This window comes from Humulus lupulus, chromosome 5 (genome assembly GCF_963169125.1).
Source record: "Humulus lupulus chromosome 5, drHumLupu1.1, whole genome shotgun sequence".
In the NCBI taxonomy this organism is placed as follows: domain Eukaryota; kingdom Viridiplantae; phylum Streptophyta; class Magnoliopsida; order Rosales; family Cannabaceae; genus Humulus; species Humulus lupulus.
The window spans coordinates 73,216,774-73,230,711 of record NC_084797.1 but is presented as its reverse complement, the minus strand read 5'-3'; the positions used below and the strand labels follow the sequence as shown (position 1 = coordinate 73,230,711).

Genomic DNA, 13,938 nt, shown 5'->3' with positions numbered 1-13,938 from the left:
ATACAGATCCTTGGTATCATCCTCTATACTGAGATATACCATAAGACCAATAAGTTGATTTGAGATCTCGCTATAAACCTCTTGGCCTAAGAAAAGTAACATTTCTCAATAAAGTCGGTTGATTGGGATAAAATTGTATCCCTTTGGAACCGTACATGCATCTTTTGATACATACGATTCAACACAAATTGTGGAAAAAAAATCAATGTGTAGATTATAGTTTTTTTTTCATAGAGGCATGTCGAAGTTGTAATAAAAGAGCTCTTTCTCTTTCATTTTGTAAAAAAAAGATGAGGTTTGGTCTATTTATGTTTCTATTTATTTATATATTTCTTTTCTATAAATAGAAAAATAAACAAAAAAACCACTAAACTTATAAACAAACTTATCGAACTATCTTCTCATTGATGTATTGTTTCATCGGAATCCAAATCACAATGTAATTTTCTTGTTCTTGAGTGGTCTTCTTGAATTCTTTTAGGTTTATGCTCTACTCCGAGTAAAGATCTGCCCGATTTGGATTTGCCTATATAGGACAAATGGACAAATACTATGTCTTTTTGCTACGACTTTTTTTTTCAATTTATTTCATATCCCCTACCAAATCTAAATATTTAATATTAAATTTGAAATCATGTCTATTCATATTAGAAATTATAAATTGAATATAATATAAAATATGATCATCTAAGTAGAAATCCTAAATATATTACCAATTATTTTGTTTCTAAACGGAGCCTAGATACTTCATTTTATTGGTAAAACCAAGCCAACCATAAATTATTTGAATTCCTAATATTAATTTTTATACTCCCCCCCCCCCCCCCCCCCTCCTAAAAAATATATTTAAGTGCACTTCATTGCATTTCACGCTCCAAATTTTTTATAATTCAATCAATCTTTCTTGGGCGAAAGGGAGGATATCTCGATCAGGGAAGAGAATGGGGGAATATCATATGACCCACTATATCTGACAAGTCGCACTATACTTCAACCTGTGATGCATCTTCGTCTCCAGGACTTCAAAAATGTACTTTTGGAACACCAGTAGGCAATAAATGAAAGAAAATTTAAGTACTATATCTCACTTTGATGTGAAAGCGTAAATAGGTTTATTGTCTTAATAATATTATATCTTTTAGCATCTTTTATACATAGAATATATTGAATAAGCTTAGTTCATATCATAAAAGAGGAAAATTCTTACAAATTGGTCCTTTGAATGATGAACAAATAAAGAGGCAGCTACTCAGATAAAATGCAATCAACGCCCGACCATTGCATCTTGGTACTTATCGGATGTAGAATAAATCTGCTTCTTGTTCCTACAAGAAAAATTGTTCCATTACTAAACTAAAAAATATTCTTACTAAAAGAATAGGACAAATATGAATCCTTTCCTGAGATAATCCACTAAAAAAGTAAGGTCCCTAGAGAGTTATTTTTAAGTGCAATAAAGTTACATAGTGTCTATTTTTCATTCATATAAGGAGTATTTTTATGGGGTTGCCTTGGTATCGTGTTCATACGGTCGTATTGAATGTTCCCGACCATTTGATTTCTATCCATATAATGCATACAGCTCTGGTTGTTGGTTGGGCTGGTTCGATGGTTCTATATGAATTAGCAGTTTTTGATCCTTCTGACCCTGTTTTTGATCCAATGTGGAGACAAGGTATGTTCGTTATACCTTTCATGACTCACTTAGGAATAACCAATTCGTGGGGTGGTTGGAGTATCACAGGGGGAACTATAACGAACCCGGGTATTTGGAGTTACGAAAGGTGTGGCTGGGGCACATATTGTGTTTTCTAGTTTGTGATTTTTAGCAGCTATCTGGCATTGGGTGTATTGGGATCTAGAAATATTTTCTGATGAACGTACAAGAAAGCCCTCTTTAGATTTTCCCAAGATCTTTGGAATTCATTTATTTCTCTCATGGATGGCTTACTTTGGTTTTGGCGCATTTTATGTAACATGATTGTATGGTCCTGGAATATGGGTATCCTATCCTTATGGACTAACAGGAAGGGTACAAGCTGTAAATCCAGCATAGGGCGTGGAAAGTTTTGATCCTTTTGTTCTGGGAGGAATAACTTCTCATCATATTGCAGGGGGAACCTAGGGAATATTGGTGGGCCTATTCCATCTTAGTGTTTGTCCACCCCAACATCTATACAAAGGATTACGTATGGGAAATATTGAAACCGCCCTTTCCAGTAGTATCACAACGGTCTTTTTTGCAGCTTTTGTAGTTGCTAGAACTATGTGGTATGGTTTGGCAACTACCCTGATTGAATTATTTGGGCCCACTCGTTATCATTGGGATCAAGGATACTTTCAACAAGAAATATATCGAAGAGTTAGTGCTGGGCTAGCCCGAAAATCAAAGTTTATCTTAAGCTTGGTTTAAAATTTCAAAAAAATTATCCTTTTATGATTACATCGGCAATAATCTGGCAAAAGAGGGATTATTTAGAGCGGGCTCAATGGACAACGGGGATGGAATAGTTGTTGGTTGGTTAGGACACCCTATCTTTAAAGATAAAGAAGTGTGTGAACTTTTTGTACGTCGTATGCCTACATTTTTTGAAACATTACCGGTTGTTTTGGTAGATGGAGAAGGAATTGTCAGAGTTGATGTTCCTTTTCGAAGGGCAGAATCAAAATATAGTGTTGAACAAGTAGGTGTAACTGTTGAGTTCTATGGCGGTGAACTCAATGGAATCGGCGATCCTGCTACTGTGAAAAAATATGCTAGACGTGCACAATTAGTTAAAATTTTGAATTAGATCGTGCTACTTTGAAATTCGATGGTGTTTTTCGTAGCAGTCGGAGGGGCTGGTTTACTTTTGGACATGCTTCGTTTGCTCTGCTCTTCTTCTTCGGGCACATTTGGCATGGTACTAGAACTTTGTTTAGGGATGTTTTTGCTGGTATTGACCCAAATTTGGATGCTCAAGTAGAATTTGGAGCATTCCAAAAACTTGGAGATGCAACTACAAGAAGACAAGTAGTCTGATCGAATATTGTTTTGTTATTTTTTGTCTTTAGTTTTGGGATTTGATATAGAATACCAGATAAATCTTGATTTTAATCGATGTCTTTTCTTTGACTCTTGGTTTGTTCTTTCTTTATCAAGGAGACAATCTCAAATAAATAGGTATGGAAGCTATAATTAAATCTCGAGTCAACCACGATCGAATCTATGGAAGCATTGGTTTATACATTCCTTTTAGTCTCAACTCTAGGAATCATTTTTTTTGCTATCTTTTTTCGAGAACGACCTAAAGTTTCAACTAAAAAATGAAATAACTTTTCATTATCTCAATTGAAAGTAATGAGCCTCCCGATATTGGGAGGCTCAATACTTCAACTAGTCCCCGTGTTCCTCGAATGGATCTCTTAGTTGTTGAGAGAGTTGCTCAAAAGCAGTATATAAGGCGTACCCAGTAAAACTTACAAGTAAACCAGATATAAATATGGCAACTAGGGTTGTTGTTTCTATAATTATATAATTAAAAGACCACAATAGTTCTATGCTAAGATCATTCATTTACAGCGGAATGGTATACAAAGTTAACAGATCTCAATGAATAGAAAATAAGATTAAAATTATGAATACCGAGCCAGTAACAATGCATATATTTATACATTAAATCAATCTGAATAGAAAAATAGAAGAATACCTATTGAAGCCTATCATGTATCCTAGCTACCTTTTCATATAATCAAATGATCATCTAATCCACGTATTAATCTGATTGAGACTCACATCGTAGTCTTCCGAGTCGATCCTCATACACACAAGGACGTGCGTGGGCATGTGAGATGCAAATGTTTGATTTAGGCTCTCTAAATATTCTCAACACATAATATCTAGAAAGTTTGGAGAAGAGAAAGCTTAGAGAGTTTTTCAATTTTCTGACTTAGAAAATTAATCGAAAGATATGTCAGCTTATAAACCTAGAGATAATACAATTTATATTTCTTATTCAAAAACTGATTAGTCAAGATATTTTAATTAATTATCTATTTTAATCAAATTAAAAAAACAAATTAACTACATTTTAACAGATTTAAATTTAAACAATTCAAATCTCATAACCATGTGTCACAGTAAGTGGCGTGTGGCACTATAAGTTCTCGCCAATTTTCTCATTTTCTTGTTTAATTAAAAATAACATTATATTTATTCATTTAAAATAATATAAATATAATTTCAAAAATAAATATCAATTAATTTCCAATTAACTTTATCTTATATTACCATATTTGAATAATTATCTTAGATAATATTAAAATCTCTATAATATTAATCCAAAACATATTTAAGATTAATTTCAACTAATATAAAGCTTTTCAAATAAAATCTAATTAGTCAAATAATTAATTAATTAATTCATAATTAGTTAATCATACATAATTATCACTTAGTCTTGGAAAATTAATTCATTTACAATTTAATCTTTTTCTCCATTAATCTTGCCTATGACACATTTACCCTTGACATTATAGTATATAGGCGACTCAAAGACCATAGACCAATAATATTAAGCTTAAATAAACCAGACTATTAATTAAACTCTTTAATTAATTAATATTATTTATTAATTACATTATTACTCGACTATAAATATGAAAATGCACTCTTAGTAATTATAGAATTATATTTACAAAGTTATTTATTGCGATCCATTAATATAATCAATACATGTAGTTATGTCCTCCAATTATTAGTTCGTTAATTAAAGCTTGTCGAAATTTACCGTTTAAACCTTCTAATTACCTCTTGTTCCTTAAGTACCATTAATTTACCAGTGAATAACTAATCTATAATCATATTATAGATTTGAGTTCAATAACTATTCAATTGCAAGATTAACCCTTAAAGGAACTAATATTCGATTCGTTAGGAAAGCTTGGATTCCATTATTGTAAAATCATGTTCTCAGCCATACAAGTTATTGAATCTTCAAAACAAAAGTCACTAGCATCACTATAATAAAAGACATTAACGAATGAATCAAAAGATCCAATAGAGATGAACACAAGTTCACGACTACACATGATTTAGACTGATCTACAAATGATCACCATTTTAGATATGAATTAAATATGTATGGTAAACGGTAAGTTTATAAAGAAATTAATTCACATCGGTATTGCCATATATAATCTTAATTATATAAAGTACATTTACTAAGATGTCTATCTACCTCAGTAATTCGAATCTAGATTACTAACATTCATTTATTGATTAAAGATTTTATTCTTTAATATGTTGGTAACTATTTTATTCATTATATATGATCTTAATTCTCTCGTATACATGATCATATTCTCGTAAATGTAAAATTTTCTCATATTTATATATAAATTAAACAAACAATAATTACAAAAATAAAATTGTAACATGTTTTTAGGTCACTAACCCTAGCAGTTGCTTCTAAAAATTTTAATTTTTTATTTTTCCCTTCAATTAATTTTCTACTTCGATTTTGTAAATTCTAAATTCATTGAAAATCACATATTTACTCTACAAAGGTAATAAAATAACTATTTCTCTCTCTAATTAACATGTCGCTAAGAAAATATTAACAAAAGGCAATTTCATTCATAGTAGAAACTACATAGGTAGGCAAAGAGTTTTCATGTTGTGCCACCTATTTCTGATATAGAATTTACGAATACTCATAAATTCAACAAGTTTTCAATTATCTGGTATGAGGTGGAAAATAACTACTCTTTCCTGAGATGGATAGTATTTCAAATCCTTAAGCCTCAAATGAAACCCTAAGACCATGAAATGAAATCAGCAATTATCAGAGAGCTCAAATGATGTAAACCCAATCAAGTAATATTCTTTTCAACCTTTGGTTCAAGACAACCAGCCATAGGACTCGTATTGAAAGCTCAGATGAAACCTTTAGCTAATCATTTTGAAAGCTCAAATAACTACTCTTTCCAGTGATGGATAGAATTTAAAATCCAGAATGCTCAAATGAAACCATTAACACCATGAAATGAAATCAGCAATTATCAGAGAGCTCAAATGTTGTACTGAAAATCCAATCAAGCGATATTCTTTTCAACCTTTGGTTCAAGACAGCCAGCCATGGGACTCATTTTGAAACTAAAATTTCAATTGGTTAAAAAGAAAAAAGGCATGTCCAGGACGAGCAACTGATACAAAGATATCCAAACAAACGAGAGCTCCAACACAAGGGAGCGCTAAGAAAAGGTTGTCTTCCAGAGGCAGTTTGAAAAAATTCACATACATAGAAAAAAAAAATCACATACATAGGAAAAAAAAATTATCTGAGGCTGAGTTGCTACAAGGATTCTTCAAGATGAGTTGAGTACTTTATTACTACTTAAAAACTCCAGCAACAAAGAGTCCTGCAAAACAGACCATGACACCAAGTTCCTTAGTCAAATTATTAAACACGTGAGGAAAAAAAACCGAGCATTGGCCAAGAAGAAAAATAAAATTTAAACTTGTAAAGAAGGCTTATACAGAAATTCCTGTAATTTATTTACTCTGCATAAGAGTGAAATTAAGATATTACAATTTCCAAACAAGTGGAAGTACTGAATAACAAAAGCAAAGCAGGGAACAAAATATAGATGGAAAAGAGGATTAGCAAGCCCAAGGGCAGGAAAATGAAAAAAGATCAGAAAGGGACACGAGAACGATAAAGACAAAGAAAAAGAACAATTACATATACTCTTTCATAAATACATTAATGAATATGATCCGGTCAACTACCTAGTCAAGAGTTTATCATTAAATAAGATAACCTGAACTCAAACAACTGAAACAACATTATGTTGGAGCCAGGATTTAAAAGTTATGCACACCATCAAAAGGTGCAATTATCATCCTTTTTTCTCGTACCACCTACAAAACTGCATCTCTTCTAGTCTTTAACCATACTTTTACTAGCTATTATGATTGCAAACACTCACCACACATCAGTATAAATATGATATCAGTACCAGTCTCTCAAAGAGAACTCACAATATCCAATTAATTCTTGAGAATATCACATTGGATGAAACATTATTCAATGAGTTTAAAGCTTAAAATAAAAGAAATAGAACCCCAAGTGGTTGGTCTAGTGGTCTGGGAGAAGGTTGGGATGTGTGGTTAGCTGCACGGTCCAACATTTGATTCCCCATAACATCAAAGTCTTGGGGCCACTGGAGCAAACCCCCAGTCAAGTCACAAGGGCCCCACAGGACTAGTTGAGGTGCGCGCAAACTGACCCAAACACTCACAGTTAAAAAGAAAAAAATGTAAGAAACAGAAAACCACAGCTTTTATAGTGTTAACAGCCAAAGACAAGCCCTATCCTGGATCTAGGCAACAAAGACTTGGTCAGCTTCTCCAAATGTGATTATACTACCCCATAATAACAAACTCGTTAAATGTTGGTAACTATGTTGTTTAGTTGTCTATATAAATATATATTTGATAAAAAATAAAAAAATAAAAAAAAGAATTGTGTGTATGTTGGAAAGAAAAACAGAAGGTTTACAAAAAGATGGTACGGTATTTAACTACAAAAGAAGATGATACGGGAACATCTAACATTACATCCAAAGATTCCAATCTCTAAGAAGATCGAAAAGAAAAAGGAAAAATTGTTAAAATCCTTAGTCTTAAATAAACAAACAGCCACCCAAAATTTAATTTTCTCCCATATTTGTAACCATCCCATTTCTAGCCCTGGAAGATCCTATTATTTCTTTCTAATCAAAGAGCCCCCCATGTTGGTTAGTTTTCTATTGATGCGTAGCGTGGTTGTTTAGCTATTGCTTATACTTTGCCACATCTCAGCAGTAGCATGGTTGTTCAGCTTTTCTCATATATATTGTACATTAATTTTAGCACTGGTATGTGGTTTGTTTCCTTCTCCAATTACAGAGGTACAAGTTCAACATTCCACTACCATGCATTTCTTTTAAGTAAGCAGGATTAATAGCCACTCTCAAAAGTTTATTATCGCAATCAGCACTTTAAAGTTCCTACAGAAAGATTGAAGAGCTCAAACAAGCTTTGAGCAAGCTTCGGGTATGCTAAATATTGGTGGAACAACATTCAGATTCAAAAAAAATTATGATGGAAAGCAGAAAATTTGAAGTTGAAAAGAAATGAGAGCTAAGCCTAAATTAGAATTTTTACAAGAAGATTATAGCTTAAGCAATCTGTTGAGCCAAGGAACAGTCATTTGTTTTGTGATGCGATTCTATATAAGAGAATCTACTACAAATCTTTCGATGTTTTTTTATAAAGAATAAGAGAAGTACTAAAACATGGGAAAAAGATAAATCGTCTCAATCTGAAATAAATGTGGACAATTTTGCATTTAGAAAAGGGATGGCCATTGAAAAAGTTATTGCAGAGCAACTGTGGTTTCTTAAGATGTTCAAATGAAAATAGTAACTGGATGTAGTACTGAAGACATTGTTGTGGGTAATGGAACTATTGAATTGAGTATAGCTACCAGTTCTAATCAACTCAAGGAGCTATTTGAGAATTTAGGTAAAAAATGAAAATCCTGCTTACAGGAAACTCGTCGAGAAGTTGTATGCTTTGTTTGTTCATGCTACAAATTTCACCACTTCCAATTCAAACAAAACAAAGGGTATGGGACAGAGACATTACAAGCTTTTGTAGATTTCTTCTTAATTTAGGCAATACACTTACAATTTTTATGGATTTGAAATGAACAGAGAAGGATTTTTTAATTGGAGTTCATCTTATTAAAAGAAAGAAAAAAGGAGGAAAAATAATAAGACATAGCTCACTGAGTTTTCTTTTTTATTTTGAGCTCATGGCCGAGTTCTTTGCTGCCAGAGCACATGGGAAGGTGAATGAAGATGAACAATGAATAATGCATGATTATTAAATAAAAACTAGAGATGAGCAAATGATGATGGCAGTGAATGCTTTGGGCTGATGATCAATAATGTCTTTCTTTGAGAACTAGCTCATTGATTTTCAATCTTACTTCTATTTAGAATTTTCATCTCTTGAGCCTTCCACATCAAATTTGATTCCTCAAGGTGTTTGTGGTCCTTTTGTTTTAAAAGATTGAGTGTACCTATTGTGTGGAGATCGAAAGACTGGTGCTTGCATAGTAACAGCGTAGGCCTTGTTGCAAGATTAAAGTGAAGCAAATGGTCTTCTGGTTAGAATTGAGTCTGAGCCAGGAATTTATATGATTTTAAGTTACTTAAAAGCGCCATTATGACAATACTCACAAGTAATAATGTGGATCAATGACCAATTGAGAAAAAACTACACTGATGAAGAAAAATCATTAAAAAATAAGAAGAATAAAAAAGTGGTTTGTGGTTGGAATTGGGTCTTTGAGCATATGATGAGGAAAAAAAAATATGTAGCTATTACTGTTTGCAACTTTCCTAAAATCTCAATTGAGAAAGACAGAGCTATTCAATTGCTCTAGGTATAGTTTTGTGCATGTGTATAGGAAGAGGGGGCAGTCTTTAAAATTATTGTCATAATTAACCATTAGCAGACCGCTGCTTGTAATGGAATCCCCTCTAGGAATGGGTTCATAGATATACACTTTATAAACCAATCAAGCTATTTCATGTAGCTTGTCACAACGTTTACTATCAATTGATACTCCTCAAACAACTGTAAATCACACACACCCCACCACTCATAGAATTATCAATTGATACAAATCCTACTCTACTACAATCAAAGCCCATGTGCCCCCAAATCCAATACAAAGAAGGGAAGAAAATATGAACCCTAAAAAACAAACTTAAATAGAATCATCAGAAGTCCAATCACATGTTTCCAACAGTACAAAAGATTCCTAAATTTCATTATGTTGACAGAAGAGTCAAGGGGTTTATGCATAATATTTCACTCTCGTCAAAATACTAAATTTAATAAGAAAATACTCATCATCAACAATTTCAATGTAATTTTTACACACGCCAAAAAAATTCATACGAAATAATTATTAAAAAAAAAAGTGTACCGGTAAGAAAGAGATCGCTTATTGAGAAGCATTAGCAGCATACAACTTCTCAACGAGCTTCTTGTCCCTTCTTTCCATGGCGACGTCCCACATGTCGTTGCCGATGTGCTTCGGCTGCACATAAAATTATTAAAAAATTATATATAATGCTGAAAGGGCCGACAAAAATTAATGGACATGAAAGAAAGACTGGATCTAAACCCTAATTGAGGAAAAAAAGAAGAAGAAGAAGATTGGGTAGGTTACTCGGCCATGGGCTGCTTTGTGGATGTAATACTGAGCATTTCCCATAACACAAAGCATTCCCGCTATGATTCCCAGCGGCAGTACTGCTTCTAACCACCTCAGCGACATCTCGTTCTCTCTTTCTGTCTCTCTCCCCTACTTTTCTTATGCTTACATATGCAGCATCGTCTGAATTTTAAGTCGACTGGCCTTGCAGGCTATATCGTAACTTTATCAAAATTACATTCATACCCTCAATTATGTCGAAATTGTACAAATATTTTTCTTTTTTATGTTTTTAACATAATTTTTTTTCTTTGGAAAAGTAGATAATGTTCGTTAAGGTTGTGTCCCGTAAAATTTTTGTTTTTAAATTTTTTAAACTCAAAAATAAAAATATATTTTGTTTTATATTTTTTTTTTATAAAATAAAAATGTTTTTGGTAATAATTTTGTTTTTTGTTTTTTTTAAATAAAAATAAAAATGTATTTGGTAACTTTTATTTTTATTTTTTGTTTAAAAAAATAAAAAATAAAAACATATTTGGTAAATATTTTTTTTGAAATTTATTTTATTTTTTATTTTCATTTTCTAAACTAAAAAATATAAATATTTTTTAGTTTAGAAAATGAAAATGTATTTGGTAACTTTTATTTTTATTTTTTGTTTAAAAATATAAAAAATAAAAAACATATTTGGTAAATATTTTTTTTGAAATTTATTTTATTTTTTACCACCACTATTTATTATTTTAAAATAAAAAATAAGAAAATTATAGTAAAAAAATATCATATTAATAATATTCAAGTAATCTTAAATTTCAAAACTTAATATCTATCTACGAGATAACACAAAATCAAGAATGTTTACATAGTAAAATAAAAATGTATGAACTCATAATTGTCCAAACTTAAAGTAAAGTATTAAACGAGTCATAACAATCAACTAATGTCTTTACTCAATCTCACTATCGTCAACTAGCTCTCCATATATGATTAGTGTTGACCCTGATTTTGGCTAACTGACACGGAGTCAAATATGTTTGATGTGGACAAATACGTTGAAATGAATGTGATGACAAAAATAATAAAACACACAGGAATTTGTAGTGGTTCGGCCCCAGAATCTGGTAATAACCTACGTCCACTTGAGCTGTTATTGATATAAAATTCAAAGGAGTGATCAAAGAATTAGGGTTCAATGAGTTTCACCAACCTCTGAAGAACAAAGCAATATATCAGATATGATAGCTCTAATACACTTGTAAAACTCTAATCTCCAATAATTCGAAAGCCAAAAAATCCCCTTCCTTGAGCTATTTTTCTCTATTTATAGGCTCAAGGAAGATTACATTAATTTGTTACAGATATTATTTCCTAAATAATCGGATACTCAGAAAATCATGAGAGATAATTTCGGGTATGGTTATAACTGCCTAAGATTTTCTCCAAATATAGCGAGTATACGACCAAACTGGTCGTATATAACCATTGAGCGTTGCGCCATAGATATCTTTCTGGTCGATGGTCGAGCAAGACTCCTGCCAGATGTCAGCCACGTGTACTAAACACTTGCCATGTCATCCATGCCCGTGTTTTTGGATAACATTTGCCCCCCAAGTTTGTTTAATGCGACCAGCAATAAAGAAACTTTAGAGAAACAACCGTTCATATGCCCCACGAAATCTTGTCAGAATCCTCGTGCGTTTTTTAAAACCGTGACATAATTATGTCTAATCAAGCCTTTTCTGTTTTCAAGAAATCAATTCGGCGGCTTATACACTCCCCCACGTTTCGAAAATGGAAAAGTCATGATTGCCACTTTTTTCCATACCTCGGCCTCTATAAGTAACTTCCCTATTTTTCTTATAATTTTTTACTCACCATTCCCGTCAAGAACCTCAAGAACTCTGCTTCAGAGCCCAGGTTTTTCGAAACTGCTTAGACGTCCTGCCAAAGGTCTTTCCGACTCGAAATCCTTTGTTTTTCTGAATCATAACCTTTGCCCAGGTAATCACTCCGTCTTTTAAACTCTACTTTATGCCATGCATGTAATTACTGTACTCTGTAATTTCCCGTTTTCTTGAGTAGGGTTTTATGAGGATTTTTGTATAAACCTTCTAATGTTTGTTAAGAGAGTGTATTTCCGCTTTATATAAGTTAGGAGCTAGTTCGATAGTAAGGATCATAGGCTTAGGGCGTAAGATCGACGTAAAAATTCAATCTTTAAGCTAGTTGAAAAAACTGGGTTTTTTCCCGCCCTTTAGGAGTTGAAAAAGTTTCTTCTCAGAAAACATTTTATTCCTTTTTTTGATTCGTTTTTCGAACTGCTAGCACCAAACTTAGAGTATGGGTCGGATGCTGCTGGTCAATAGACGCGAGCAACGTTATCCCAATCTCCCACGTAACTCTGCAGACTATGTGTCTTATCTCCTCCATTGTCTGTTTGCAGTTCATATGTAAGACCCTTGGGGAGGAGAAAGACCCATTGAAGACGACCTCCAGGCTCAACTGCTTGAAGGTGAAGAAAACCCATCTACTCTGATACCGGATATCCCTTTTTCTCGCCCTAGCCCAAACCTTCCTCTAGTCCCAACCCAGAGAATGGCTCGAACAAAAACAAAAGCTCAAAAAGGAAAACCCCTAACCCCTCAGGCCAGCATACTGCTGATGCCCCCTCGACCAGTGGTCGAGGTGAATATGCTCCTGACACCAATGTTCAAAGGTGTGCCCGTCCTCGACATGCTGATCAGCCGGATGTTGAGTGGCACGTTGTTCCCCAAAGTAGGGTGACGATGCGGATGATTGCCAACTACTTAAATAAATACAACTTGACGGGGGTGACCTTAGTCAGACCTTCTATCGACCAGCGGGCCAACTTGCCAGGCGGAGCCTACAGCACCTGGTCGCGGTTTCACTTCGAGGCAGGTGCCACCTTGCCTCTTCATCCGTTCTTTCAGGGGGGTGGCAAATTACTTTGGAGTTGCCCCCTTTCAAATCACCCCGAATGGGTATAGAATGCTGGCCGCACTCTACTCAAGAAATGGCCAGAGCCTACTCCCCACGAGGTCAACTTTCTCTTTGACCTTAAGTCCAACCCCAACCAAGATGGCACAGGGTTTTTCCATTTTTGCCACCAAGAAACCGGGCGCACTTTCTTGTCCGACATTACTCATATCTCTAACGTGGGGAGGTATCATCAGGAATATTTCCTTACTCTTGACTTAGCTGCAGACAACCTGGCCTTCACCCGAGGAGGTAAAAATTCTTACGCCACTAGCTCCTTCGCTTAGTGTTTTTTTCTTCTGTCACAATGTCTTGACGTCCCACTGTGTTCCAGGCCCATGGTTACGCCCAACCCCAACTCCAGGGATGGAGTCAAGGGCGGCACTCTTAGCCAGCATGCCGAATGCTGATAAGAGTGTCAAAAGTTTAGTTATTGAGGCTAACCTTAGAATGGTCGGCCTCTGGAATCCTCAAGCAGCGACGAGCGAACCTCCGGCGGGGAATGCCCAAGCCGAAGTGGAACCCGAGCAGCAACCCCAAGCGTCTTCTCTGCGGAGGAGACCAACTGGGGTTACGATCAAGGAACTTGCCGTCCCTCGTCGTGTAGAGAAACCCTTGGCTCCCGAGGGCAAAGGAAAACAAAAGGCTGTCGAGCCTACCGAACTTTCTGACGATTCGT

The 13,938-nt window shown here is 34.1% G+C and overlaps 1 protein-coding gene and 1 pseudogene across 1 annotated transcript; one reads left to right on the top strand and one right to left on the bottom strand.

The window, feature by feature from the left end:
- Positions 1–1,500: 1,500 nt before the first annotated feature.
- LOC133777443 (photosystem II CP47 reaction center protein-like) lies at positions 1,501–3,022 on the top strand (annotated as a pseudogene).
- Positions 3,023–6,128: 3,106 nt separating this feature from the next.
- On the bottom strand, positions 6,129–10,451 carry LOC133777442 (NADH dehydrogenase [ubiquinone] 1 alpha subcomplex subunit 1). Its single transcript, XM_062217030.1, has 3 exons — positions 10,275–10,451; positions 10,029–10,142; positions 6,129–6,402 (listed from the first exon to the last, which is right to left on the bottom strand). Exons 1-2 carry the CDS (start codon positions 10,380–10,382, stop codon positions 10,047–10,049), a joined length of 204 nt encoding a protein of 67 aa, XP_062073014.1. The 5' UTR covers positions 10,383–10,451; the 3' UTR covers positions 6,129–6,402; positions 10,029–10,046.
- Between the last annotated feature and the right edge of the window lie 3,487 nt (positions 10,452–13,938).

What these genes read in the sequence shown, in the direction of transcription:
- LOC133777442 (XM_062217030.1), bottom strand. Translation starts at nt 10,382, where the DNA reads ATGTCGCTGAGGTGGTTAGAAGCAGTACTGCCGCTGGGAATCATAGCG. An exon ending in ACAAAGCAGCCCATGGCCGA is followed by an intron (nt 10,143 to 10,274) that starts GTAACCTACCCA and finishes TTTTATGTGCAG; the next exon opens with CCGAAGCACATCGGCAACGA.